General features: G+C 41.0%; 1 protein-coding gene across 6 annotated transcripts; it reads right to left on the bottom strand.

Annotated features, from left to right (window-relative positions):
* On the bottom strand, nucleotides 1–25,349 carry CCAR1 (cell division cycle and apoptosis regulator 1). Of its 6 annotated transcripts, none has more exons than XM_083866663.1 (26): nucleotides 25,302–25,349; nucleotides 24,364–24,482; nucleotides 17,745–17,995; nucleotides 17,215–17,259; nucleotides 16,511–16,543; nucleotides 15,338–15,531; nucleotides 14,712–14,826; nucleotides 14,446–14,635; nucleotides 13,271–13,403; nucleotides 12,806–12,967; nucleotides 12,152–12,377; nucleotides 11,138–11,251; nucleotides 10,233–10,399; nucleotides 9,295–9,505; nucleotides 8,407–8,490; nucleotides 7,576–7,761; nucleotides 6,144–6,335; nucleotides 5,584–5,817; nucleotides 5,128–5,239; nucleotides 4,827–4,868; nucleotides 3,379–3,461; nucleotides 2,784–2,930; nucleotides 2,258–2,378; nucleotides 1,552–1,737; nucleotides 1,060–1,265; nucleotides 1–471 (listed from the first exon to the last, which is right to left on the bottom strand). In XM_083866663.1, exons 2-26 carry the CDS (start codon nucleotides 24,434–24,436, stop codon nucleotides 412–414), a joined length of 3,567 nt encoding a protein of 1,188 aa, XP_083722789.1. In that variant the 5' UTR covers nucleotides 24,437–24,482; nucleotides 25,302–25,349; the 3' UTR covers nucleotides 1–411. The 6 variants fall into 6 exon arrangements, with proteins under 6 accessions (XP_083722789.1, XP_083722790.1, XP_083722792.1 ...); XM_083866666.1 differs by having other exon boundaries at nucleotides 3–471; nucleotides 17,823–17,995; XM_083866664.1 differs by lacking the exon at nucleotides 16,511–16,543 and having other exon boundaries at nucleotides 2–471.
* Nucleotides 25,350–26,094: the final 745 nt, after the last annotated feature.

A 26,094-nucleotide genomic window follows, 5' to 3' on the forward strand; every position in this document is an offset into this window, starting at 1 on the left:
AATTTTAAAAGACTAATTAGACTGAAATAAAGACAAAAACCTAAAAATGGCAAGTCTATAAATAATGAAAATTTTGATTTCACTAGACTTCAATGAAAAACATTTGGTAATTAAATACTTGCTACTGTTCATTATGTTGATGAACTTTATTAGGGTTAAAACTGTAACAAAGTTCATCCTAAAACTTTTCGCAATGCAAAATTATTTTCACTTGAGGAGTGTCTCAAATTGAATGCTAAGAATTACAAGCAATCTTCTGGAGCAGACACTCACATTCATAAAACTTTATACATCTTTTGGAACTAAGATATTTATACTACTAAAATCAAACATGCATCACTTCCCATACATTCTGGTATCATGATTTATATTACATTATGTAACACCATTCTTCTAGACAGCAGCAGTTTATCATACGTTTGCTCCATTTTCTTTGGATTTCTGATCTTTCTCTTCATTCTTCACAATGTCCTTTAAAAGGAAAAAGGGAGAGGATGAGAGGAATCTTAGAAGCTGTATTTCTCATGTGAGCTCTAAAGCAGCATGAGACACAGATACTGTTTGTATCTTTAAAATACTATGTGAACTGGTATCCTACTCAGTTTAGTCATAACCAATTCCAGTATCTTCATGAAAAATTATGAGCTTATGTGTTTTGCTTAAAACTCATTTTACTGAGATGCTTCCCACATAGTGAAATAGTTGAATTCTGCCTTGAAAAAGTACTCCTGACCAGTCAACAAGAGGAGCAGATTTGGACTGCTAGGGGTGGATAAGATCAGGACAGAAAAATGTTCAGATGGTTTGAGATCTACGTTAGTATTTATACCTTTTTAAAAACATTGAAGTCAGGAACATATGTTGCAGGTTAAGAAAAAACCACATGTAATTTTCTATCTTTAAATAATCAATCAAACATTAAGCTTCTTCTCTCTATCTGTCAAGATACTGCTGCCCTGAATGCATGTCAAAATTGTTTTTATATTGAAGTGTTTGTTCCAATAATTAGTCTACAGAAGTCTGCCTACAATAATAAAAATGGAATTGAACCATTCTAACCTGTTTGAGTACACTCTGTATTTCATCCATAACAGTAGCTAAATTTTTGATTGTCTTATTCAGCTGACCCTCAAATTGCAATTTTTTATCATCTGAGGTCTTCAAATTTTCTTGCAGTTGGCCAAGGTCCTTTTTAACTTCTTTTAGCTCCGCAGATAGATTTTTGTTAGAATTCTCCAGTTGTAGTATAGTTTTTTCATCCTCATCTTAGGAAGGGAAGAAATGAAAACATCAAGTTACTTCCAATGCTCTGTATTTTCTATCTTAATATTCTATTTGTGTGCAACACCATAATATTAATTTTTAAAGACCATTAAAAACTGCATTGAATTACCATTTAATAATACTTAATTCTGACTACATTTAAGGTTTTCCATTCAACTTGAAGAGAAGAAAATTTAGATCGCAACTATTACCCAAATTGATTTATCTACTTAAAAATCCTCAGTGTCTTGCACCCCTGTAAGCACTGCCTTCAAAGTAACACCCCACCTGTTTTTTCTTCTAGTAGCTGCAGCTTTTGCTCTATCTCTGCCCGCACCCTTTCGCTCTTCTCCAGCTTCTGTAGGAGGCTGCCCACGTCCACCATGGCCCCGTTGTAGACGATGAGCCCCACGTTCTCCTCCACGGCCTTGGACTCCTGCTTGACCGCGGGCGATGGCAGCAGCAGGCGGTTTCCTGCATGGGAGAGCAGCGTCAGGAAATGACTGTCATGCCAACCCCAGGGACTTCTCAGAGAGCAAATACTGATCCATGTTTGCTGCTCTATCCCTCACATTTCTCTCCTTCTCCTGACAATGATCCCTCCTGCCAAAAAGCAGCATTCTCTTTCAAGACATCATTCTATTCTCTTTGCTGCAGGAATTTGACTTTAAAGCTCAGGCTCTAGTCTGCTACCTGCAGCTCTGAGCCCTCCTGACTTCAAAACTAATAATGAGAAATTAAGTTCATCAATACAGAACATTTACCTCTGTTCTCTTTCCTGTTCCAAGTTACTAAGGTTTATCCTAAAGTTGCAAGATTATGTGTTAGAAGCACATAAAACCCTGCTACTTTTGAACTGCCAAAGATTTACTTTTCCACCCTGGATCAATTAGTTTCTGCAAGAAATCAAGTTCCACAGAACTCTCATTATAATTCACATAGAAATAACTCTCTGGAAATTTGTGGCAAAAAAACAAACCCACAAAAAACACACCTAACATATCGTCCTGTAGCTGGTCAGACTCTTCTTGGTTTTCTTCATCTTTAGAAGTATCTGTTAGTCTTCTATAAAAGCAAGATTCTCGAAGCACCACTTTATTAAGCAGCTTCTTGACCTACAACACAGCCATGGGAAGAAATAATGGCATTATTTAATACCCAGACACCCTGTTACCTAAACAAGAATGGTTTAGCTTGGGAAACTTCAAAGAAATCGCATCACTTTTTGAACTTCAACATACTAGGGCTTAAAATGCAAACAAACTAGGAAAATAAATACAATTTTGAAACAAAGGCTACATATACAGTATGGGCATATTTTAAGCTGCAAACTTCACCTTTTCATTCCAAGACAATTTACAAAAGATTAAACTAGTATTTCATTGTAGATATGAAATGGCTGCATAAAAATAAGAGATCAGGTATGTAAGCAAAGCTTAGAATTTTAGAAGCTAAATTACATTTCTCCCACTTAAAACATTCCTGTAACATTTTCAAAGTGTTTCAGTAGTATACAAAACCTGAGCACGTGACAGGTGTAGTCCAAGAGTGTACAGGATCTCCTCCATGTCCTTCTCCAGAAGGTATCCACAATGACTTTGATCAAAATAAACAAAAGCCATCAGGAGATCCCTGTTAACAGTGACCATCTGGGTCTTGTCTTTCTCCTACAGAAAATTGATTATAGGATCATTAGGGAGTTAAAATATCATTCCAAAAATACACCAACTTCTCACTTAACAAGTTTTTCCTCCGTTCATTTTATTGTTATTTTCAGTCAAGTAATTAATATTACTAGCATTTACCTACTTAGAGTACATTATTTAAGACTAATTTAAGCTCTATAAGACAAGTAATCTTTCAATATTTGAAAGAAATACACCATAATGGACAGTAATAGCTGATAGGCATAATTTCCTTTTGTTCATGCTAGTACGTAAAAAATGGTCATAGAATTAATTTAATGATAAAATAGAAAACATCCCTTCTGCCCTCAATCATTTACTTAACAGCTGCTTTCAAAGGGAAAAAACTGGTCTTATCATAAAAATAAAGCTAAGCTGTAATTAGGACATCTCCAACAAGGTCTGTGCAGTTAAGAAAGGTATTAATTACTTTATCTTTAGACGCTCTCTCTTTACAATGCTTATTTCCCTCTCTTCTGTCCTCCCGTTTGTTCATTTCCTCTTCATCCCGGTCTGCAAAAAAAGAAAGAAAATTCAACATATCCACAGCAAACCATTATATAATCATCACCAGAATACATGGGGCCACTAGGAAAGTCCACATAACCCCCCACACATCTGCAATATACTTCCCTGAAAAATAATAAAAAAATGCATTCAAGTGAGGTGTGTTAAATTCTGATTTTTCTCTAGTTTTATTTTAACATAAGCTATTTATATTTTTTTTTCCTGTGTTTGTTTCACACACAGGACAGAAGAGCTGAAACAAATGCTAACTACGCCAAAATGAGTTCTGCCAACACCTCCATCTAATTAAGTGGTGTGCAGGAAATTACCACAATTCTCCCTAATGAGGCTTGGCAGAGTTTGCACTCAGCTATGGTTATTCCTATTCAAATTCTGCATTATTTACTCTCAAATATTTCATCTAACAAACCCCATATACACTATGTAATTAAAACCATGTGTTTATACTCATGTTGAGTAAGAGATTTCTCTTCCTATGACTTAGGTTCTCCAAGAAGTTACACATCACATCACTTATTAGATGTGAATCACAAATGACAGGTTTCTTGTCTAAAGATGGGCAGTACAGTAAAACTAGACTGAAAGAGAGGGATGAGACAACTGCTGGGATGGATTATGGCATACAGCTCTGAACCTTATGTGCAAGTCTTGGATCAGAGAACCATGTGCCAAGTTCAGCTTCAAGCTCACCTTCCTTGTGAGGAAAACTTTGGAAAAAACTATGCATTACAACCCTTGGCTAATCTGACCAATCCTTTTCTGAGAATCAATCACTTTCTCCTGCACCTCCATGACTTGTTGGGTTTTCTCAGCACCTCTTGACTGGGAATGGCACAAGGACAGATTATGGGAAGCAGCAGCACTTGTACAGAACAGACAAGCCCAGGCCACCCTTACAGACAAATTATAAGCAAACAGGAATTATTCTGGAAACCACAGATTAGCATCAGTTTTTTAAGGCTGGTGCAGTACTCTGCCAAAAATACAACTGAAAATGCTGGGACTGCAATATCCACACAGTTCAAACCCACATCTCTAGCAAAATCTCTTTACAGAAAGACAACTACCCCAAAGTACAAGCCAAAAAGCAGGCACGATGTTTTACACCTTTCTGAATCTCTGAGCAGGGAAAGAGCTGCTGCTGTTGCCTACAAAGTCCTCCAGACCCTTTCTCTATTTCCTCAGGCTAACACAACTGCACCCAAACAAAAACCAACTTCTTGTAACATGGGCTGAAGAGCACCCACGCTACATTCTGTCCTAGCAAAACCAGGATGACATTCCAGAACTGAGGAGTAGAAGTTAGGCACGTAAAAGTGGTTTGGTTTTTCAGAGGTGCTGAATACTCACATCTCCTACTGACTTCAATGGGAGTTGCGAGTGGTCTGCATTCTGAAAAAAATAAAACCACTTCTATATGCATGCCTTACTTAAGGGCACCACAGCCAGTGTATGTTAACTATGTTCATACAGGGCCTAGCATAAAGGTACTTACATTTTACGTAGAACTGGCCAGAATTACTAAAATAAAATTAGTTTAATAATGCAATTTTAAATTGTCTAGTTCCGGTGTGTTCTCCAGCTGGAAAGAACATAATCAGTGATGAAAAAAATAATTTGTGAAAGTCACAGAATTCATAGTTCAAGATACCTTCATCTTCATCTTCAGCATCTTCTGCCTCCATTGGATCATATTCTTCTTGATTATTATCATCTTCAGTTTCTTCTTCATCTTTAGAATCATCTTTCCTTTTATCTTCCCTCTGTAACAAAAGTTCCTAAGTATTTATGTAGTCAGAATCAAACCAGCATAGTAAAAAATCTTTACTACCAGTCAGTGAAAATTCGCCTACATTTATGCTTAGTCACCTAAGAACACAGATACAAATCGATGTGATACAGCTGAATGTTAAAATACTCCCAATACATCTGTAAAAATTTTAAACTACTGAATATAATCGAGGCATATTTAAATAGATCAAAAAGTCAAATCAATTAACTAACATTACAAGAGCTGAGTTTTTAAAAACAATAATGTAAAATTGAAATAGAAACACTTTAGTATTGATCCAGACAGGCTAGAACTGCATGTGAGCTATCTGCAGACCTTCTTTTCATCTCTCTCTTCTTTTTTGTCTTTATCATCTCCAGATTTTCTTCTCTTAGGTTTTGGATCATCCATTTCATCCTCTTTTTCTTCTTTTTTTTCTTTTCTCTCATCTTTTTTGCTTTTTTTGTCCTTTTTGTCCTCTCTCTCTGGGAGAGAAATCAGTGCTTTGTAAATTCTGACACCAAAGTCTCTCTGAAGCATTTCATTGAAGAGTTCTGCAAACAATGATACCTACACATCAAGAAGAAAGAAAAGAGAAGTGACAAGAAAATTTAAAATATGTATTAAAAATGTATTTAATTAAATCACTATGAGGTGCCATCTTAGCAACTTTCATCATATCAGAATTCTTACTATCTGCTCTGAATATGGAATCCATAAACACTTTTACAAATTCCATTCCGTATCTGAAAGCCTGTGTATTCCTCTGGATACCGTGCAGTGACTATATTGCTATTTCACCATGTACCAAAGAGTTGGCAATGGAAAAACTTTCACAGGAAAATGAAAAAGAAACAAGAATAGCTAACTGTAAGTAAGTAGCACCACTGAGTTACCTCAAAGGAATGTTCTTTATTATCTTCTAATCTGTAGTCCAGAAGAACACTCAGAGACATAATGCTGCAGTCAAACTTGCCACTCTTTGCTGCCCAGTTTGGGTGCACGATGATGGCCGGCTCATCGGGCAGGATGTAGCGTCGCTCCCGCCGCTGACGCTCCAGCTCCTCCTGCCGTTTTCTTTCCTCTTCCTAGAAAGGGACAAAAATCCAACATGGAGCATACACATTCCAAAGCTGAAGTTTCAGCCTCTACATTAGTTCTTAGGACTCACTGCTCTGAGGAAAGCAAAGTCTAAGCTGCTGAAAGCAACACACAGCTGTAGAGTACAGCAAGCTGTTTACTCCTTACAAAGAAGAGAAGGGCTTCATACATCATCTCTCCAAAGATACCTGAAACAGCTCTAACAATTACCAGATGACAACTTACTTAACTCTTGATTATGGGAAATGCAATCTCTATAGATACATCTGATGTAAATGAAGTGGGGTTACAAAAGGTAAACTCCAACATCTTACTAATTGCCAAGAGACAAATACTGAAGTCTCCTGACTATGTGCTGTATAAAAAGCCAGCACAATCTCAGCTCCCCTCCAATCCCAAAGAAAGCTGTGGCAAGAAACCCAAGCTAGTTGAACCCCATCCAAGCTATGGGACAAGGCAGCAGCAGCTGACAGAATTAGCAAGCACATGGCCTTTCCTCCCTCAACAAGATTTACAGAGATATATAAAAACATAAAACTTCTAATCACCCCATACAGGTTAGAAGGTAACACAAAAAAAGGCAAGTTTAAAAGCAATTAAAGCACAAGCCATTCTCCAGACATTTCTGCCCCCTTTCTGTGGTTGAGCTTTGGCCTTACTGCACAGATTTTGTTTATCTTTGTGAAATAGTAAACCAGACTAAGCATTGCAACTTTAACTGTGAGAAATTCCAATAGACAGGAGGTATCCAAAAGCAAAAATTAAAGCTTCATAATAAGGGAAAACAAACCCAAGTAAACCATCTGCCACATGAAGAGGCTGGACTGAGAGACACAGAAGCCAACAGAAGTAAGCAACTGCCTTTCACGTAGGTTTGAGGAGTTAAGGTATTGTTAAGCGTGTTCATTTATGAGCATGGTTTATCTCAGGAGGCTGAGATTTATTTTTCCTTATATTTAGGGTCAAACATTAATTCAGATGCCCTGAGTGCAGTTGCACATTTGAGCTGATTTGGCTGATACAAAATAATATAAACTGGCCAATATTTCTACCCAATTCAGCAGCTCAAGGTACAGCAAGAGCTCCCACTACAATCACCTGAGAACAACAAAATTCCAGCACAAGTAGGCACATGCCTTTACTTTTTATGCTTATACATATTTATACAAATGTATCATATATTTAACGTGCACTTAGTACTTAAACCACATATGTCCAAATCCTAACCTCTTTATCATCTTCAGATTTCCTATCCTCCTCCTCTTCCTCTTCTTTTTCAGACTTCTCTAGCTCCTTTTGCTCTTCTTTTTGTTCCTCTACTTTGAGCTGCTTTGTCAGTCGAGCTATCAGCTGAGATTTCAGTCCCTTAGAGCTAAGGGTTCGACTTTCTAATTCTTTGCGAAGGTCATTTACCTGGTAAATAAAAGCTTTGTGAGTGGTATCAGAGACATCACAAAACATTTAATTAGTAGGGAAAGTAAAAATCAGCAGCACTGAAAAGTTAACTGCATTTTTTAAACATGTGCTGAAAAATGCTAATAGTTGATGATACAAAAAACATATTACATTTGAAGTAATGTTCTCTACAAAAAACTTCTTTCCAAGGAACTTTTCACAGAGGCAGGGTAAGGATATTGTCAGAGGAAAACAGTTTATTATTACTATTGCTTTCGAGGAAACTTCTTATTATGTTTCCTGACATAGTTTAAAAAGGCAGTAATTGTATAAAAATATATAATTTAGGTATTTTAGACTCCACATTTTTTAATGTAAGTAGTAATCTGTCAGATTGCAGCAGAACTCTCGTTTTCCAGGTAACGTGTCATATGTGATAGCCTTTAATTGTACAAAGTTCAGAACAGATTCAATTAGTTGTATTGACTTACTACAACCAGGAGTCATCCCTGCATACTGTGACAGCACACCTAGCACCCATAAATTCAGCAAAACAGTACTGAAGTTTTTTTGCTCAGTTAAGGGAACATACAGCTGCATTTCAGGTCATGTCTTAGAAGTGAAAAAGTACAATAGAATCAAATTTTAAGAAGTGTTTGTTACCTTCATTGTTTTTGGATCCAGTTTAGACCAGTGTGTAGGCGTAGAGATCTCTTTAGCTTCCCCATCATCCTTTTCCTCTTCATCCTGACAAATAAAATTTAGAAATTATCATTCAGAAAGCTTGAAAGGATTTCAGTTATTTTTTTAAATTCTGTTGCTGATCTGTGCAAGGTCACAACTGTTTCAGATAGTCTTCTCCTAAAGTTATTTAGACAAGTTCACACACACATTCTACCACTTTATAAATGATCACAGTGCCACTCAGCCAATACAAGCCAGATCTGTGGAACACAAAAGGGTGATAAGCAACACCACAAAGGATATTGGGGTTACACAGACACTGCTGGTCTCCAGTAACCACACAGTGGGTGATCTTCCCCCACATTTTAAATGCCCCAAATTACTCTTTGTTCAGTCAGACCTTCCCTTATTCCAAGATGTTGATCAGCCACATGGCCTGAAATTCAGATGTTTCAGACTAGTGTTTGTTCAATTTCAAATATCACAATTAGAACTGGCCACAAGAGAGAATTTAAAAATTTCAAAAAATGGCAAAATGTTTGAAGACAGCTATTCATAAACTGAATCTCACTCAACAACTGGTCCCAGATTCCAGCAACTACGTCTACAATAAAAAATTTTCTGCGCGTCATAAGCACAATTTAATTCCATTTGTGATATCAGCATACACATTTAAAGTTAGTGAACTAGCTGAAATAAAAATAAAAAGCAACATTCACTACACTGCTGAAAGCTGGTTTACCAGTCATTGTTACCAGTTATGTTCCTCCTGTGTATGTATGTTGTGTAGTATGTGGTGTGCATTTTGTGCCTGTGTTCCTGTGCCTGTGAGAAGCAGAAATAGAAAAAGGGATTAGCGTTCAGTGCCTGTTCTCCATCAGCCTCCTTGCGTTCACCCTGAAGCTTCTCGACCAGCTGCTGCTTGTATCCTCGGGAGAGGGTTTCCCACTCTGAGCGGGTGGGAAGGCAATGCCAAACATCCGGGAAAAATAAAACCACTGTCTCCACATGAGCTGGAACTGTACGCCCCTTGTGGGTCTCCTCAGGGCGATGGTAGCGAATCTCTGCAAAACGGTACCTGTTGCAAGGGAAGAAGCATGTTGGAAAAAAAATTCTACAATACATTTTAAAGAGCCTAGATCACTTGTAGCACATCAAGTAAAGAAATTTTGCTGCAAGACCTTGAGGTTTATCTAAAGAAAAAAATTATGGAAGCCATATTTTCTCTTTTGGCACACTTATGGAAAGGTATCGCGACTGAAAAGGAGGAAAACCAATAAAATGCTTTTCGTACAACTTGTTGTTTAGCCCGGGTGGATTTTATGTGCAAATAGAAGTTGTTGAAGAACTTCAAATTTAGCATACAGCAGGCTTTCCTGGTATTAGTACAGCTAAAGTGAGTGTCAACACAGGACAGAAACTCATCAAGAGAAAATATGGCTGTATAACAAACGGCTATTTATTTATAACAAAAGAACAATGAAATGAAGTTCTCTTGACGATCCTCTCCAGCTATGCACAAAATGAAAAATATTTTCAACACACATTCATTAAAAAAATTACAGTATAACATGTCAAAATAAACCCACAATTTTGAATTAGTTCTTAATGCAGTATTCAGCACAGTTGGCACCAATCAAGCTGATTACAAAACAGAACATCCTTTGAGTAGATTACCTGAACTACCAAGAGCAGTTGACAAAGAAAACAGAGGTTTTCTGGTTTGTTTTTTTTTTTTAAACAGTCCTGGCAACAGACAAGTATTTGTTTCTACAGTGCACTTGGCTTTGCAGTACAGTACTTACCATTGCGTGCACACACTTAAGTCAATCCCTGTAAGAGCCTTGCAACAACGAATTGCCGTCTTTATCAGCACCGAGGGGTCCTTTTCTGGATCAGGTCCATCCAGTGATGGGGACCAGTGTCCTCCAATAGCCATAGCTTCATCTTTGCCTTTCATACCCACTAAAAACTAGACAAAAAGAGTCTTCTGAATGTTTCCCTGCTAGGGGTAAAAAGTAATTTTCCCAAAGTGCAAAGAATATTTCACAGCACACATACTGAAATCCGTGAGTTAACCGTCAAATTATTTTGAAATCTGAAAATGAAAATCAGTCAAGAAAGAGTTCAGTCATTTTTTTCCACAGATTATTTCAGCAATGGAATAGGTTTAAAACATCATCACTCATTCTTGCTTTCAAGATTTTCCATCAAGTTTGTTTATTGGTATAGGCTTGTTCCTTTGCAATTGAAAGCCTTCTAACCCAAAAGAAAGTAACTTAAATGGTGTCTTAACTCTAATACACAGTTATAAATGTGCCTGCTTAGAAGTGATGAAGAAAAGCTACGAAAGGTGAGACCCACAAGAGCACCATACCTATAAATGAAAATATTCTCATGTGCCATAAGTTAGAATTTAACTGGAAAACTGTTACTTCATGTGTGTTCTCTTCATAGCTGAGCCCTTACAAAACAAGCATGCGGTTGTAAAAAGCAGCTAACAAAGTTAATTGTTTAACTAAGTTGAACGAAACAGTAAATGTGAAGCTCCCATAAAGTGAAAAAGAATTGACATATAAACTAGGTCTCTTCAGAGGAAAAATGAAGTCATCATTCAGCTGTCTATAAGCTCCTCTATTACTGTCAAAAACAGTAAAGTTCTATAACCAACCTTTATTGCCAAAAGTGTCCGGCATTGAAGCATATTTACCTTTACAAGTCTAGCAGGATGCTGAAATCCATCACGAAGTTCTTGGGGATCCTCAGCCAGAGCACATGACTTGTGGTAAAGATCTTCCATGCTAGGACTAGCCATCAACATCACCTGTGGTGCAAGTCAGAGCAGTCTGGTGAAGGTCTCGCTATGACTGGTAAACAATGACCGTAACTTGCAAACACACATACCAAAACTTCACAAGGTTGCTCTATACCCTAAACAGGAGTATGATAAACCAGGATGCTCCTTCTCAGTTATTATGTTTTGAAACTTGACCTTCTAAAAGGCAGCTCTTGGTCTGCACAAACAGACTGAAAAACCAGGATGCCTGATACCTGAGCAAAGGCTTTATGGTTTTTGTACACAGAAGGTAAGTTAAGTCTTTGTCTGAATGTCAAAATCTGCTGCATCAAGGGCTGTAATCATGTACAAAAGACCCCCCCTTATCAAAAGACTTTCCTAAAACCTGTTCCATGTGAAGTCTGTCATTAAAACAAGTCTGAGATATTTAGGGCAATCTGTGTTAGAAGTATTACATGTCAAAGATAGATCTCAATCCACTTCAAACAAAACAATAAATATTGAGATGAACAGGAAAAAATTAAAGAAAATATCACTGAACAGAATAACACAAACTGCATAGAAAGTATCCTTGAAGGAATAAAAAGGACTCCATCAACTACTCAAAATGAATTGCCTAAGAAATCATTTCCTTGAGACCTTGCAGGAGCTGCCTTTCTTTCCTATAGTTACATCACTGCAACTGGGTGCAGAGAATGGAACTGCCTTCTGTAAACACAAGATTTAGCACAGCTCTAGTAACAGAAAAACAACCTGAATTTCAGTCGTGATTCTTTAAAAGCTCTACATACTAGCTTTTTACTGAGAAGTTTAAACATATTTTGCTCAAATGACTGCAGAATATTTTCAGCTCAGTTATACTCACTTTTGTACCCTATTGATAAAAAAAAATTCTAGTGAAGAGTATCAGTGGAAAAGCATACAAACCTTAGCACTGTAGAGATGATCAGCATCAGGTGGATCAAGGACAGCAGAGTTCTTATCTATAGGATCTACTTCTCTATGCATTACATAGAAATTACAGTAGTTTCCCAGCTGAAATGGTCTAGACATAGGGAAAGCATCCACCCATGTAAACTGAGCATCAAAGAAATCGCTCGGGATATACAAGTTCTGGTAACGCCTCCTCAGCTCCATCATATCACAGCTACGGCTGAAAGACACAGTGTTATGTGAAAGGTACAGCAATAAAAAACTATTAACAAAGTACATCATTAAGAGGTATATTAACTGGCAATACAACCATTGTATATTTGATGGTGTATATATAAAATCTCAAGAGCACTCCATCTGAATGTCATGGATGAAGTTTAAAAACAAGTAACTATTAAACACTCTTTCAATTCAGGTGTCTGTTTGTTAGGGAATATTCATTAAACAATGCTATAAAGCTATTTTGCAATAGCATTCCAAAGTAACACAGAACTTCCAACAAGTTCATCATACAAGGTTTTTAACTGTTATGTATTTGACCCTTCCTCGAAGTCAGGATCATCATTCCACACCCACTGACATGGCTCAGGGTAAGCCGTGCCCACAATGAAGTGAACTGTAGGTAAACATCTGGCACTATCAACATACCAGTCCAAGGAAAACTTGGAGAACTGAACAGTGTAACGAGGAACGACCCGGCGGGGTCTCCGTGGGGACCTCTCCCTCTCCCGCCTGGGCGACCTCTCCCGGGAGCGTTTCCTCTGCGGGGATCTCTCCCGGGACCTGCGTCTCTCTCGTTCTCTCTCACGACTTAAAGAACACACACAGAATACAAATATTATTGCAGGCTGGTAACACAAAATGACTTGCAGCACAACAGAAGCCAGACCTGTCAGAGACAACTCAAAAAAAGGGAAGATGTTTCAGTACAGTTTCTTTACAAGAGAAACTGATTACACAACTCCTTACTCTCAGGTAGATAAGAACTCTTTCCTAATTCATAAGGGCAACACTACTTGTGGGTCTTGCTGACTCACTCTGGAGCAAGCTGCTCAGCTCTTGGGTGAGGACAGGTCTTTATGGAATGCTTGGATCACAGTCTGGTCTACATACCTCCTGTCATCTTTTCGGTTTGGCATAGGGTCTCCACCTCGGTCATTCCTCCCAGAAAATCTGGATGGTGGGTCTAGTCTTCGAGCTGGTTGTGGCTGTGAAACCAGACGGACTGGGGGCTGCAACAAACCACCTGAAACAAAACGTACAGCATCAATACAGAATAGGGGGCAATGATCTACACTTGGCAAACACTGCTGCTTACAGCTGTTCCACTTGTGTACATTTTCTAACCTGACTCTACAGTCAAATTTATCCACTATTAACACCCACCCAAAGAAACTCAAGAAACCTAAGCTTTTCTTCACAGAGGCAAAATGACACTCTAGTTTAAGTGAAATTGGTTTAAAAGCATCTTCTTGAGATGGAAGCTAATATAACCTAAGCACATAGAACTCAACTGAATAAATAGCTAAGCCTTTTCAAAAACTTAAACTGAGATCCCCATTTTAAGGCTATTCATACATAAAAATACCTGGCATCCTGAAAAATTATTCCTGAATCAATAAATCATATGGCTACATCAATCCCTCAGCACGTACTTTCTTTGTCTCAAGACGTTTAACCAATTGATTTAGGTGGAGCAAATGTTACTGAACACCAATCAACAATTAGGACTAATTAGATCATAGCAAGCATTTATGCAAAATAATTCTGCTTTGGTTCTTCTACCCTTGCTTTTACTGTAATAAGACCAGTCCTTCTATCACTGATTCCTCAGCCACTCAAAGTTCAAGAGACTTCACAACCTTTGTTTTAGATTTGCTATGTTTGGCAGTGTTTCTTCTCTCAGATGCCAACCTGGCTAACTGAAATGAATAAGCAAAGAAATACCAGCTTTAACAATATTACTGAGAAACCTGATTTTGTGGAACACTGCAGAAGATGCTGAAGGACTGCACTGCTATTAATACATTCAACTCCCCAACTTGTTTGTGAAAGAACAAAAATTACATTGAATTTGCTTTCGGATTACCAAATCTTAACATGAACAGGAGTTCACTAACCAGGAGATCTCTGAGCTACTGCAGGAAGACATATTCAATCTAAAAACTCAATTGAGTCCCCTCCACATCATTTCAGCTATTACTTCAACCTTCTGATTTACAAGAAAATAACCATCACCCACACTAAGCACCAGAGTGACCCCCAAAAGCTGCGCACTGAAGGAGCACCTTTCTGCTGTGGCTGCTGCAGCAGCGGCTGAGGCTGTGTCTGGAGCAGAGGCGTGATGGAAGCTGCTGAGATCTGTGCCTGCAGCAGGGACTGCGGCTGCGGCTGCGCCTGCACACCAAAGGTCTGCTGAGCGATGGGCTGCAGGACAGCCGGTGGTGTCTTCAGCAGTGGCTGCGCCTGGCTCTGGTTCTGCAGCAAACACAGCGCGTCGGGACGGAGCCTCACCCACAGCCACCGCCGGGGACACAGGGGTAACCCCACATACCTGGTTTGGGAGGGTCTGGATCCTTTGGGCATTCCATTTGAATGGCATGTTAGGATTGTAAGTAGCTTCTACCAAAACTCTGTCACCCACCTGAGGGGTCTTTCCTTTGACAGCACTGCAAACATTACAGAAAACATACGTTTTTAGCTGTTTTTTGCATGTTACATTTAAAGATGGGAGAAAGTAGACAAAGTTCATTAAAAAAAGCTTATACGAAGTGCATCCATCCCCAAATTCAGCATTGGTACTACCTGCTTCAGTTCAGGGCACGTACAGGAACTAAGTAATTCCCTGTGTTTGGCCCTAAGGCCAAACAGTACCAAGCTAAGACATGCAGACAGCAGGTTTCATGCTTTTAATCACTCACAAGTTCTGCAATTTCCTATTACAAGGAGCTAATAAACTCTGGGTCTCCCAGCTTTGGGCTTTGTATTAAAAAAAACTGAAAAATTCATGTGAAATACCTCTTAGCATCTATCAACCTCTCTGACTTTCACTGTTGGATGAAAACAACACACTATTGCAGGCCCTATCAGTGGAGTCGCACAATTAGCATGCAATCATCTAAACATCTGATTACTGACACTATCATGGAGTACATCTGCAGGTGAGTGTTCACAGCTTACCTAAGCTGAAAGAAGACATCTTCATCCACAAAGCCAAATGTATCATGTAGCTTAGTCACCACGCCAGTGAAGACACGCTGCTTTTGAGGCTGGGTTTGCTGCTGGCTGGAGCGGGGCGCCGGGTAGGAGACGGTGATCTGCGCTGCCGGCTGTGGCGTGGACAGGCTCAGGCTGGTTGGGAGGGCGACTGCGGGCTGCAACCAAAACAAAGCCAACTCTCAATCTTGGGAACAGCTGGCAGACTGACAGGGAGCAGGTCCTTTAGCCACGGAGACAGCAGTTGAAAATGACTATACCACCTAGAACAGACATTTTCACGTGGTACAAGCTTTTTGTATTTTTTGTCGGGTGGTTGGGTTTTTTTGAAGACAACATTTCCTACTTTGACTGAAGACTGGCTTTGTTTATCCTGCTTTTTTGCAAGTCAGCTTCCCCCAAAAATGCACCTTGTCCAGACAAAAAGCATGAAGATTGGGTTATTGTCTACAGATAACCCATACAGTGGGCCTGAAGTGGAGATAAATTCCGAACTTTGCTAGGAATAAATGTTTAAGAGGACATTCTGCATTTATATCCCACCTGTACTGTTAGAAGTCAGTAAAGGCTGAGGCCAACAAAAACTCTTCCCTAACTCAACAGTTACTTGCCTTCTTACAAAAGCAGAACACAGTAAGATAATGAAATCAAGTAAAACATTTTTACCTTTTTAAAGCCTGTTTAAAAGTTCAAATGAAAATGGAACTAGAGCAATTTGCCATGCTTTAAATGGCTGCATGTTTTAAACCTGTCCAGCTCAGCAAGGTTCTTTTTAAACCTCTTTATACACATACTGTTAATACAGGAAGTTAAATTCCTTCACAAAGAAGAGAAAGATTTCCAAATAATTTTTTGTTATTTACTGCAAAACAAGTGGACACTTGAAGTTCAAATTAAAAAAAAAATTAAAATATAATCAACACACATGTTCCCTTCAAGATTAAGGAAAAGTGGTTGTTACTAATTTTTGTAACCAAGGCTATGCATATTTTAACATCTGGATAAAATAAACCTGTACAATAAAAAGTCCATTCATATTAGTTCGTTTTACAGATTAAAATACCAAGATGTCACAACTTTGCACTCTTGCATTATCTGCGTTTGGGGATGAAGACCAAACAATAAAACCAAACTAACCTGAGTTAAAAGGGTCTGCTGAGGTTGCTGCAACTTAAAATAAATAAAGTTATCAATTAATTTTATATGCTTAAGGAAATTGTACAATTTTACCTCCTCTTTACAAGTAAGAGTTTTTCTTAATCTGAGTCAGTTAATAGTCCTTTAGGGCTTGGTCACTTCAGAAGTTTGCACATCTGTAAAACTGTGCTTGTGGGGTTAATTTTAAGATTGTATAATCCAGGCTTATTCAGAAAGAAGAAATGCTATTTTTTTTTAACTGAAAGTTAATAGCAATACAAAAAAATGTTGGCAGCTGGAACAGCTTAGGCATGTAATTCCCTTGTGCTTTTATTATTTTTTAAAGATCTTGTTAAGTTTGGAGATCATAATAAAAATCCAAAAGGGAACATTTTTGGACAGCATCTTTCCAGCAGTTAAAATACATGGCCCTGTTTGGAGCAAAGTTCAGCAGGGAATCCTTTACACATGGAACACTATGTATTTTTAAAATTTGTTTTTGCAAGAAGGTAGGCAGGTTTCCATTCTGCATGCATTTTTCCAAGTTTATGAACTTCAAGATCTCTTTTGCTACACAAAATATTACTTAAGTTTCTTTAACAACTTCCCATATGAGGATGATTTTGGAGACAAATCCTACAAGACATACAATTGACATTATTTTTTAAGTTATTTGTGATGTACACAGTAAGAATCAGACAAACCTGTTGCTGTACACTATAGAGAGTCTGCTGAGGTTGTGAATATTGCTGAAACAGATAAAAGCAAAATACCTCATAAACAGGAGAATTATTGCCACAATAATATCAAACAAGTTATCTGGCTTAGCAAGTTCCAGATAAAAACATTTAATGTTTAACAATTGTAATTTAAAAATAACTAATAATATTGACATACATTATTTTCACAACAAATATTCTGAGCCTTTAGAGCGGGCCCTGATGTTCCCTTTCTAACTAAAGTCAGCAATTTTTGTTAAGCCTGACACTTAGGCAGTACTTAAGGCACATTATGAAATCATGCAAAATTCCATAAAGGATATGTATAGCGATGGGAGACATTTGAGATTCTCAGTTAAGATGCATTAAAACTCATTCTCCCAAAAGGCTTTCCACAGCTAAAGATCAGCTCCTCCACAGCCCGAAATCCCACCTTCGCAGACTAATTCCACCACTGCCAGCTATAAACCCGACCTCCCCCCATCGATAAGACAGGTTCACACTGCAATGTTCACCATTTTCCATTCTCCTTTCCTCCTGGGTCCTTTAGCTTTACGAAGGTCGGGGAGCGCCGGCCGCTGTGTGTGCTTTACCTGCTGCAGGGCCGCGGCCGCGGCTGCCGCCTGCTGCTGGAGCGCGGCGCTCTGCGTCAGCTGGTAGTTGGTGGGGGTCTGTGTGGTCAGCCCCGCCGCAGCCAGCGCCGTCTGCTGCGTGTAGATGGTCGGGGAGGCTCCCAGCAGCGACGGCTGCTGCACGCCCAGGGCAGCTGTGGAGGGAACACGGCAGTGAGCAGCCCGGCTCGCACGGGATGTGCTGTGCGCCTCAGTCAAGCTTACTGAGGAGATGAATAAAGTTCCAAAAGTCTAGATAAAGGATCGCATCCCACTAGCTTCTCTTCTAAATTCATCCACCAATAGCAAACCACAGCAGAGGAACAGAGACCATTACAGTTCCTTCTCTGGAGCTGCTCAGGATTTTACAGCTCTGTAGTTGTCATCCCCACCTGCACCCACCCTCAACACACCCCTCCGCCGTGTACTGTCTTGAAAATATTCCACGTTCTGGATGAGCCAAATGAAGACTGCTGCTCTGCTCTGCAAATTAATACATTTCATTCTATCTGAGGGCAAAAGAAAGCTTTACTGTAACAGCATCTATGAAACAGAGGCTTATGGAACATGTCCTCTGAAATCATGCAAATTTTTGCTTCATTCAGTGCTATCTTTGTCCCCTGTGAAGTGGGGGCTGGTGGAGGAGGAACAGCCTTGTAACAACGGAGAGTTTAATCAGTCCCCATGTATAAGGAAACTCAAGCTCTCTCTGGCTCTTAATAGGAAGGGTTTGCACTGCCCAGACTCAAACTGCCTAGAAGAAAAGATTAGTTAATTTTATTGTCATGCCAGCTTTTAATTCACCACAGAACATAAGCAAATCATGAGGCACGACTATGCACAAGCTATGCTTCTGAACAAGGTATGTTCAAGACATACAGGCGGATCTTTTGAGCGATAAAGAGCCCTGCAAAATGCAAATCTCAGCAAAAAAACCTGCAAACCTATCTGGAAACCTGCTCCCTCTATGGCAGGACTTTTTCAAAAAGTCATCGGCAGCTGCATGATCAAATACCACTTCATTAAACTATCAGTCTAGTTCACACGTTTAATAAAACCAGAGAAAAACTCAGCAGGGAAACACTGCCAGCAAAAACAGGTCAGCCAGCCATCTTCAGAACTGAGCAACATTCAAGATTAACATAGTTCTTCTCTCTTCCAAAGCCATCAAAGACACACAACCAAATGAGGAACAGATTTACACTATTCCTGCAGAGTTTGTGCTCCACACTGTTCTTACTGATGCCAAATGAAGATTTCATTCCTGATCCAGGCATGCAGTAAAACACTGCCTGTAGTTGCTGTTACCATAATGCTGTACCCTGCTCAACAGGTCCTGAATAATGTAATCCTCCCTACCACACTGCCCTTACCAGAGCAGTTTTTGTTGATGGCACTGATCATCTTATAATTTTGGAATGTAATAGGAAAGGAATACATAAACAGCACTGAAAATAATTGCTATCACTATGATCTGTATCAAATATTGCCAAATAAGCATTCCAGGAAGTAACAGTATTTTAAAAGTGAAATCAAGCATTCTGCAGTGTACAGCATTTAATTAATTTCCCCCCTGGAAAATTCCAAAATTTGCATTTCTTTAGAAGGCAGCAAACAAAATATGAGGCTTCTTTCATGACAGACCCTCCACTGTCTTAATCCTCCTGCCTCCTGCTTGATCACCAGCTTCAATTTGAATGTGCAGTTTGGACCATCCAGAAGGAAACCCTGAACTAGATTCTCACCAAGGTCTCACATAACACGCCTTAAACAGACCTTTAAATATAATGCAAAAGCTTTGCTGCTGCATCCCAGAACAACTTTCATTTTTCTTGGCTGCAATACTTTGCTGGCTCAGTCAAGGCAAATAACCAATGCATTCATCTTTCTCTTCTTACTTCCACACGTCGAGCAGAAATTCCAATTAGCGCAGAAATTTGCTCAACGCTGTCACCTTTGAACATCTGTGACTATGCCAGCTATTGTCATTCAGTCCGAAGTTCTACCCTAATGCTGTTCCAACACAGGGAAGTTGGGAAGAAATCAAAAGCAAATTTCACAAGTTTTCACCTACTTTTTCTACCAACGGTACCCACAAAAATGCTTACTCCCAAAAGCAGATCTTGGGATTACTCATCTCTTCAGTTTCACTATGGCAATTTCCATTTCACCCTAATCCAGAATTATCTCAAGCAATTCCTAGCCCATCCTAAGACCCTTATCCCATTTTGTCAACTAAGGAAAAACAAGAAAAAAATTTTTGCCATCTCTACTATCGCCTTTTGAGCATGTAATATTGACTAGGTATCTATCTTCTACAACACTGCAGATCAATTTACTGAGAAAGGGCAAAGACAAAAGACAGCCAAGATCCTCTCAAAGGATAACAACTGTAGTAACAAGTTTTTCAAAGCTGTATCTTGCTCCCACTGATTTGCCCTGAAATATTCCAGGACTTTCATCTGACTAACTTTCATCTGTGTACTCATTTTGGTCAAACAGGCTCCAATGAATTAGACAACTGAGTCTGCATTACTAGTTAAAAAGAAAAAGAAAAGAATGAGAACAAAAAGGAAAAATCACACAAAAAAACAAGAGATAGAGAATGAATCAGACTGAGTCAGTCTGGAACTGGCATCTGACTGCCATATTATTATTACTGGCAGCAAGCATCTGCAGTGGCAAACAATAGCTTCTTAGGATTTGTAATGTTCTCAGTAAGTACAGTGATGGAGATGCCGTCCTTCAAATGCAGTGCAAACAACTCCCACTGGCACCAAATACTGCATGGCACTGCCAGCTGAAAGGGCTCAGGCACAAACTGGGGTCCTGGGCTGCAGCTCTGGGTTAGGTAATAGACATTTCTGTTGCAATGAACACAGTGACAGTATTTAGTAGTCCCTCTTCCTACTCCTAAACTCTTAACACCTCTAAAAGTTAGGGAAACATCTTCAAAATACATGGCTACGTATGTCTCCTTGGTAAGTGACACAGGTTCATTAGAATTAGAGTAAAGGAGTACCCTGTGCAGGGCTTGGGACACTTCCCACAATTGTCAAAAATTGTGAGTTGGGTCCTTGGGCTTTCAAGTTTCATTAAGCTTCACACACTTGCAACACAAACACCACACAGCCTACTCCAAAAATACTCCTTTTAACAAGCACACACTAGAAACCAGGCTCAGCATGTTTGTCATGGGACATCTGTTTACAGAAAGGCAGCAAACTGCACCAGCTACTATTCCTCAGTGCACTGAGATTCACCACATGCTCACTCTGCTCTTACACATTGCTGTAGTCACCTCACAGGGGCCACCAGCAACGAGACATGGAGCTCCAGGCACTCCAGCTCTCATCAGCTGCACCATTCTTCACGCCAACGCACTTAAGTCTTGACGCAGCAAAACAACACCACCAATCAGGCAGAACACAGCAGGGACAGGACTTCCCCTGCACTACAGCTCCGTAAAACCAGGCTTTCATCATAACCCTGCAAACAGCACTGTGACACAAACCAAAGAGGTGACAAAGAGGGAATTCTCCTTTGCAGGCATTTCAGGAGTTTGCACATCACTGTGCAAGTTAAAAGTAATTTTCTGTAGTAGGCATGATTTAATTTATGCTTTGACAATGCTTAACCAGCACGGCGGGGGCTTTATTCTGGTTTTAGTGATGCATAAAAGCATGAGATGAGGAGTAGACAAAAATTCACTGTGTTACATGTAGGAGTTTCTCTTCACACATCCATCTTTGCTGGCACCTGGAATTGCCCATCTCTCTTCTAATACCACAGGCACAGAGAGTAATTAATAAGCCCTCCCAAAGGGATCACCAAACCCTTCATTATACACCACGTCAGAATACAACTAGCGTGTCACACCTCAATAATTAAGAGCTTTAACTCATTTAGTTACTTCTTCACCAGGGATGGTCAAGACAGCATCCACATGAGCCAATTGAAAAAAAAAAAACCACCAAAAAATCCCTAAACCAAAACAACGAAAAATACAAACCCCCAATGCCGATATTACCTTTTTCACAATTATCAAATTGGGTTTCTAACACCATCACTCACTGCTTCTGACAGCTTGAAGAAAACTATACATCACGTTGCTTGTGTTACAAAAACCAAGATCTCTTTCCCTCATACCCAAGCACTTTAGAGAAGGTACCTGATACTTGGATAAAAACAGCTGGCACACATAAATATATGTAACAGCTTTGGCCAGCCCTCTGAAAGTACGTTTTAAAATGAGTTTACGAACCCTGAGACTCTCAAGGGTGAGGCAACATGCACAATTTCTTGGGTGCAATGCAGATGAGTAGCAGATGAGGCTGGTCAACACACCTGAGCACTGACAGCACCTCTTCCTTAGGAAAACAGCCTCTCTGGAAGGTCACAACAACAGATTGAAAGGGGCAAGTTCAACCAGAAACACAGTGCCAAAGAGCACTGCCTGCCTTCCAAAAGATGCTTCCTGTGCTCTGTATTATAAATCAAAAGAGGCAATTTAAAAAGCAGGGGAACAAGTATGTACTAAAACAGCAGCTGGGCAGAAGAATCCCAGGGACTGGATTTGACAGAGCACACAGGGAAGAAAGAGGATGCAGAGGTGGTGACTGTGTACTGCAGCAGAAATAGCAAAGGACACTACAACGTGAGGAGGACACTAGGAATATGAAGGAACATGGAGCTAGCATGGGAGGAAGGTAAAAGTGCAACCAAATGTTACATCTTTAGTGGCTCTCAGACTTGAGTCAGGTGCTGCTGGGTCAGATGAACAGCTATAAATCTCTGCAGAAACTGCCCTCACTGAGCAGGTGAAAAATCTCTCACAGCAAGTGATGTTGACCAGTCCTATCCCAGCTACATTTGCACTTCATTTAATTTAAGGAGGCTCAGGAGGCTGGCCAAGGCAGAGTCACCAGCATAAGAAAATGGGTAAGAGGCTGATGTATGCTCCACCCACCCCTCCTCCTGGTCCTGGTCCTACCTCAGCAAGCTCTAAGATGACTTGCCAGCTCCTCCCCTTGGGAGGGTTTGTGCAGCTTTCTCTCTGAAACAGGACATGGAGCTGGTCCTCCACCTTCCACCACTATTTGTGATGCATTAGCTGTCACATCAGCCAACACATCAACAGTCCAGCCCAGGTGCTCCCATTCTTTGACTGCTCCAACATTTCCCCCAGTCTGACACGAGAACCAAAAGCAAAGTTTGTCTCTCTCACATTCCCAAGCCTTTCCAGGTGTAAGGAATTTTCTTAAGGAAGGAAAAAGTGTCATTTGGATAAGGGAAGTATGAGCTATTCAGAGAAACAGCAAAAAACTGCATGTGGCAGCTGCTTAGGCACAGCAACAGTTCAGGTAGGGAATAGAGCAGAATGAGCATGGAGGAAAAGGAAAAGGCACGCTGGGAGAAAGTGCTGTGAGGCACAAGGTGGGTGGTCACTCCCCGAGGATACAGAGTGTGATTGGATCAGTGCCCATGGGAAAAACTGGGGATAGAGGACTCACTTTGGGAAAGAAAACTGAGTCGGGAGAGGACAAAAATTCCCACCCCAGACATGCACCTCCAAAGAATGTCACCCATTCCCACCCTTTGCTAGGCTGCCACACACAAAGCCATTGACAAGGGAGGTGACACTGAACTTCAGATCATATCAGAGCAACTGCAGAAACCACACATCCTGAGCCCCCCAAGTGCCACAGCTTTGCTGAAGTCTCTTCACATTGCACAACTTCACTACAACATTTCATTAACAAACTGTGTGTATCAAGAAAAGCAAAAGGCACTCTAGAACTTGAAATGGAAGCGCCAAAATCCATCATGCATCAAGCCTCACATTTTTGCCTCAAACCTTCTGTGCTGTAAACCAACATAAAAATGAAGCCAGCTAAGTTTTTAAATAGCGGCTTGGAATGTAGAACACTTCTTAGCTAAATCAAAGGAAACGCTCTACCATTATTAGGGCAATACCTCGGGTTATAGGGACCTTTAAATTCTAATTTAGCATTAAAAAATAAATAATCCCATTCTCACCCAAGTAACAAATTTCAGAGAACTTTCCACTATGTGGATTATGTATAATCTATTAATTAAAAAAAAATAAAGTAATTTGTAAACATTGATTCAGGCTGCCCAGGAAATGAAACTCAGAGAGCACTTTAAAAATATGTAATGCCTTACTAGAGCTGATATGATTTAATCTAGAAACATCTAATTTAATAAGAGGTAATTTCATTTACCCATCTTTGGAGATGAATAACTTGATACATTATTTATTGACTGAAACAATCAATACGAATTTACTCACCCCCTTTAAGAAAATCAAATAACAAACAAAACCAACAGTACTAGGCAACGACTTTTAAAGTCTCTATTATGGGAAAAAACTCCTGACTTAAAACACTTAAATAAACTTTAGATAAGTAAGTTAGCATCGTGCCACTCTGAAGTGCATACCCAAGTATGGAATCTCCAAATCTACTAGATGTCAGGGTTCAAACATTGAGTGTAAACTGACCTGGCTGAGACACCGCAGTGGCTGTAAACTGAGTAGCCCAAGGGGGATTTTTCTGTCCTCCAAACTGAGCCATGGCAGAAGGTAGAATCTCCTGGGTGTCTATCTTCTGTAACTGCAACCTAGTAAAATAAAGCGCAGCTGCAAACTTCGAAACAAATACCGTCAGGCTATTTTAATTCTGGGCCAAAAAAAACCCCAACACACCAACAACCCAGCCAAACACACAAACAACCTCCCCCCCCCCACTCAAAACCAGAAAAAAAAAAAAAAAAAAAGAGTCTCGAAATTTTAGTTTTACATCGCTAAAGACTGGCGGGCAACATGCGTCGCGCATGGGGAACACAGAAAATTCTAAAGTAAGTTATTTTATTTTCCTAAGGCATAGTCTCCATCTCCCACTTCTTAACAATGGGCCGAACGCGACTCAAAACGCAAAAACGCATTCCCATTTCCAGGAAGATGAAGGGAAAGATGACTCTGCGGAACCAAGCATTTATTGTTTGTTTTCGGCGGCCGCGCTCGGCGGGGGGAAGCGCCGGCCGCAGACGCCGCACGCGTTCCCGCCGCCGTTTCCGTCCCGGCGCGCAAGGGCACGGCGGGGCCCGGGAACCGCGTGAGCCGAGCCGGGCCCGCCGCCTCCCTCGGCCCGCGCCTGCCAGGCACCGCAGCGAACTCCTTTACCGCCTGGCCGGCCTCCGCTCCCGGCCGCGTGCCCGGGCCCCGCCGCCGGGCGGAAAGCGCCGCACGGGGAGAAAGGCAAAGGGAGGCGGCGGCGGCGCCGGGCCGTGCGGGCGAGAAGCGGGGCCTTCCCGCTCCCTCCTCCTCCTCTTTCCTCCTCCTCCGCCGTCCCCTGTCCGCGGCGCGGTCCCCGCCGTCCCCGCTCCGGGGCAGCCGCGGAGCCCGCGCGCCCCCGGCCCCTCGCGCCGCGCCCGCGGTACCTGCGCGGGACCGCGCGGCCGCCATCGCCGCCCGCTCCGGCCACCCGCCCCGCGCATGCGCCACTGCCGCGCACGACGTCACGGCTGCGACCGCGCGAGGCGGCGCGCGCCCGGCTCTGCCGCGTGCAGGGCTCGCGCGGCTCGGGGGAGGGGCCCCGCCGCCATCTTGGGCGAGGCGGCGCGGGCGGGGCCCGGAGCCGCCATCTTGCGGCGGGGCCGCCCTGAGGGGCCGCGGGGGCTCCCGGGGTGTCCTCGAGCCCCCGCCCCACCCCGCCGGCGGCTGCTCGGACACTGTCCGCGGCTATTCACGCTGCCATGGGGCTGTAGGAGCGGTAGCCCCCTCTGAGAGCCGACTGTACGCGCACAAACGTTCGGGCGAGTCCGCGAGGGGAAAGGGTTATCTGAGGTGAAGGCAGAGCAGACGCACCAGAGACGGATCAAAGCTGTTAAGATGCTTTGAAACGGAAATTGCAGCCAGGATCAGTGCGGTAACTATTTCAGGAGTTCTGGGCAAGAGTGATTACTCTTCTTAGTCTGAGTTGGAAAGGACTTAAAAAGGATCGTCGAGTCCAGCTTTTTAAGTGAGTGGCCGATTCACGTAGGCATTGATCAAACCCATGATCTTGGCGCTGTTACAAAAAGCTTTCCATCCCATAAATAGTTTTTTACACGAGTTTGTTTTAAAGTGAAATAGACACATGAATTCCTACCTACGTTTGAGAGTAAGTCAGCAACACGCACCTCGTAAATGAAAATAAGGCTTTGAAATGTTACACTGTCATTAGAAACGGAA

The sequence above is a fragment of the Zosterops lateralis genome (assembly GCF_965231275.1).
Source record: "Zosterops lateralis genome assembly, chromosome: 8".
NCBI classification, from domain to species: domain Eukaryota; kingdom Metazoa; phylum Chordata; class Aves; order Passeriformes; family Zosteropidae; genus Zosterops; species Zosterops lateralis.

Excerpts from the sequence above, each read along its gene's own strand:
- CCAR1 (XM_083866663.1), bottom strand. The coding sequence starts at position 24,436 with ATGGCTCAGTTTGGAGGACAGAAAAATCCCCCTTGGGCTACTCAGTTT. Across the intron at positions 15,532-16,510 it reads AGCAGACCCTTTTAACTCAG|CCCGCAGTCGCCCTCCCAAC; the intron begins GTTAGTTTGGTT and ends TTTTGGTTGCAG. Across the intron at positions 10,400-11,137 it reads ATCCTGCTAGACTTGTAAAG|TTTTTAGTGGGTATGAAAGG; the intron begins GTAAATATGCTT and ends CTTTTTGTCTAG.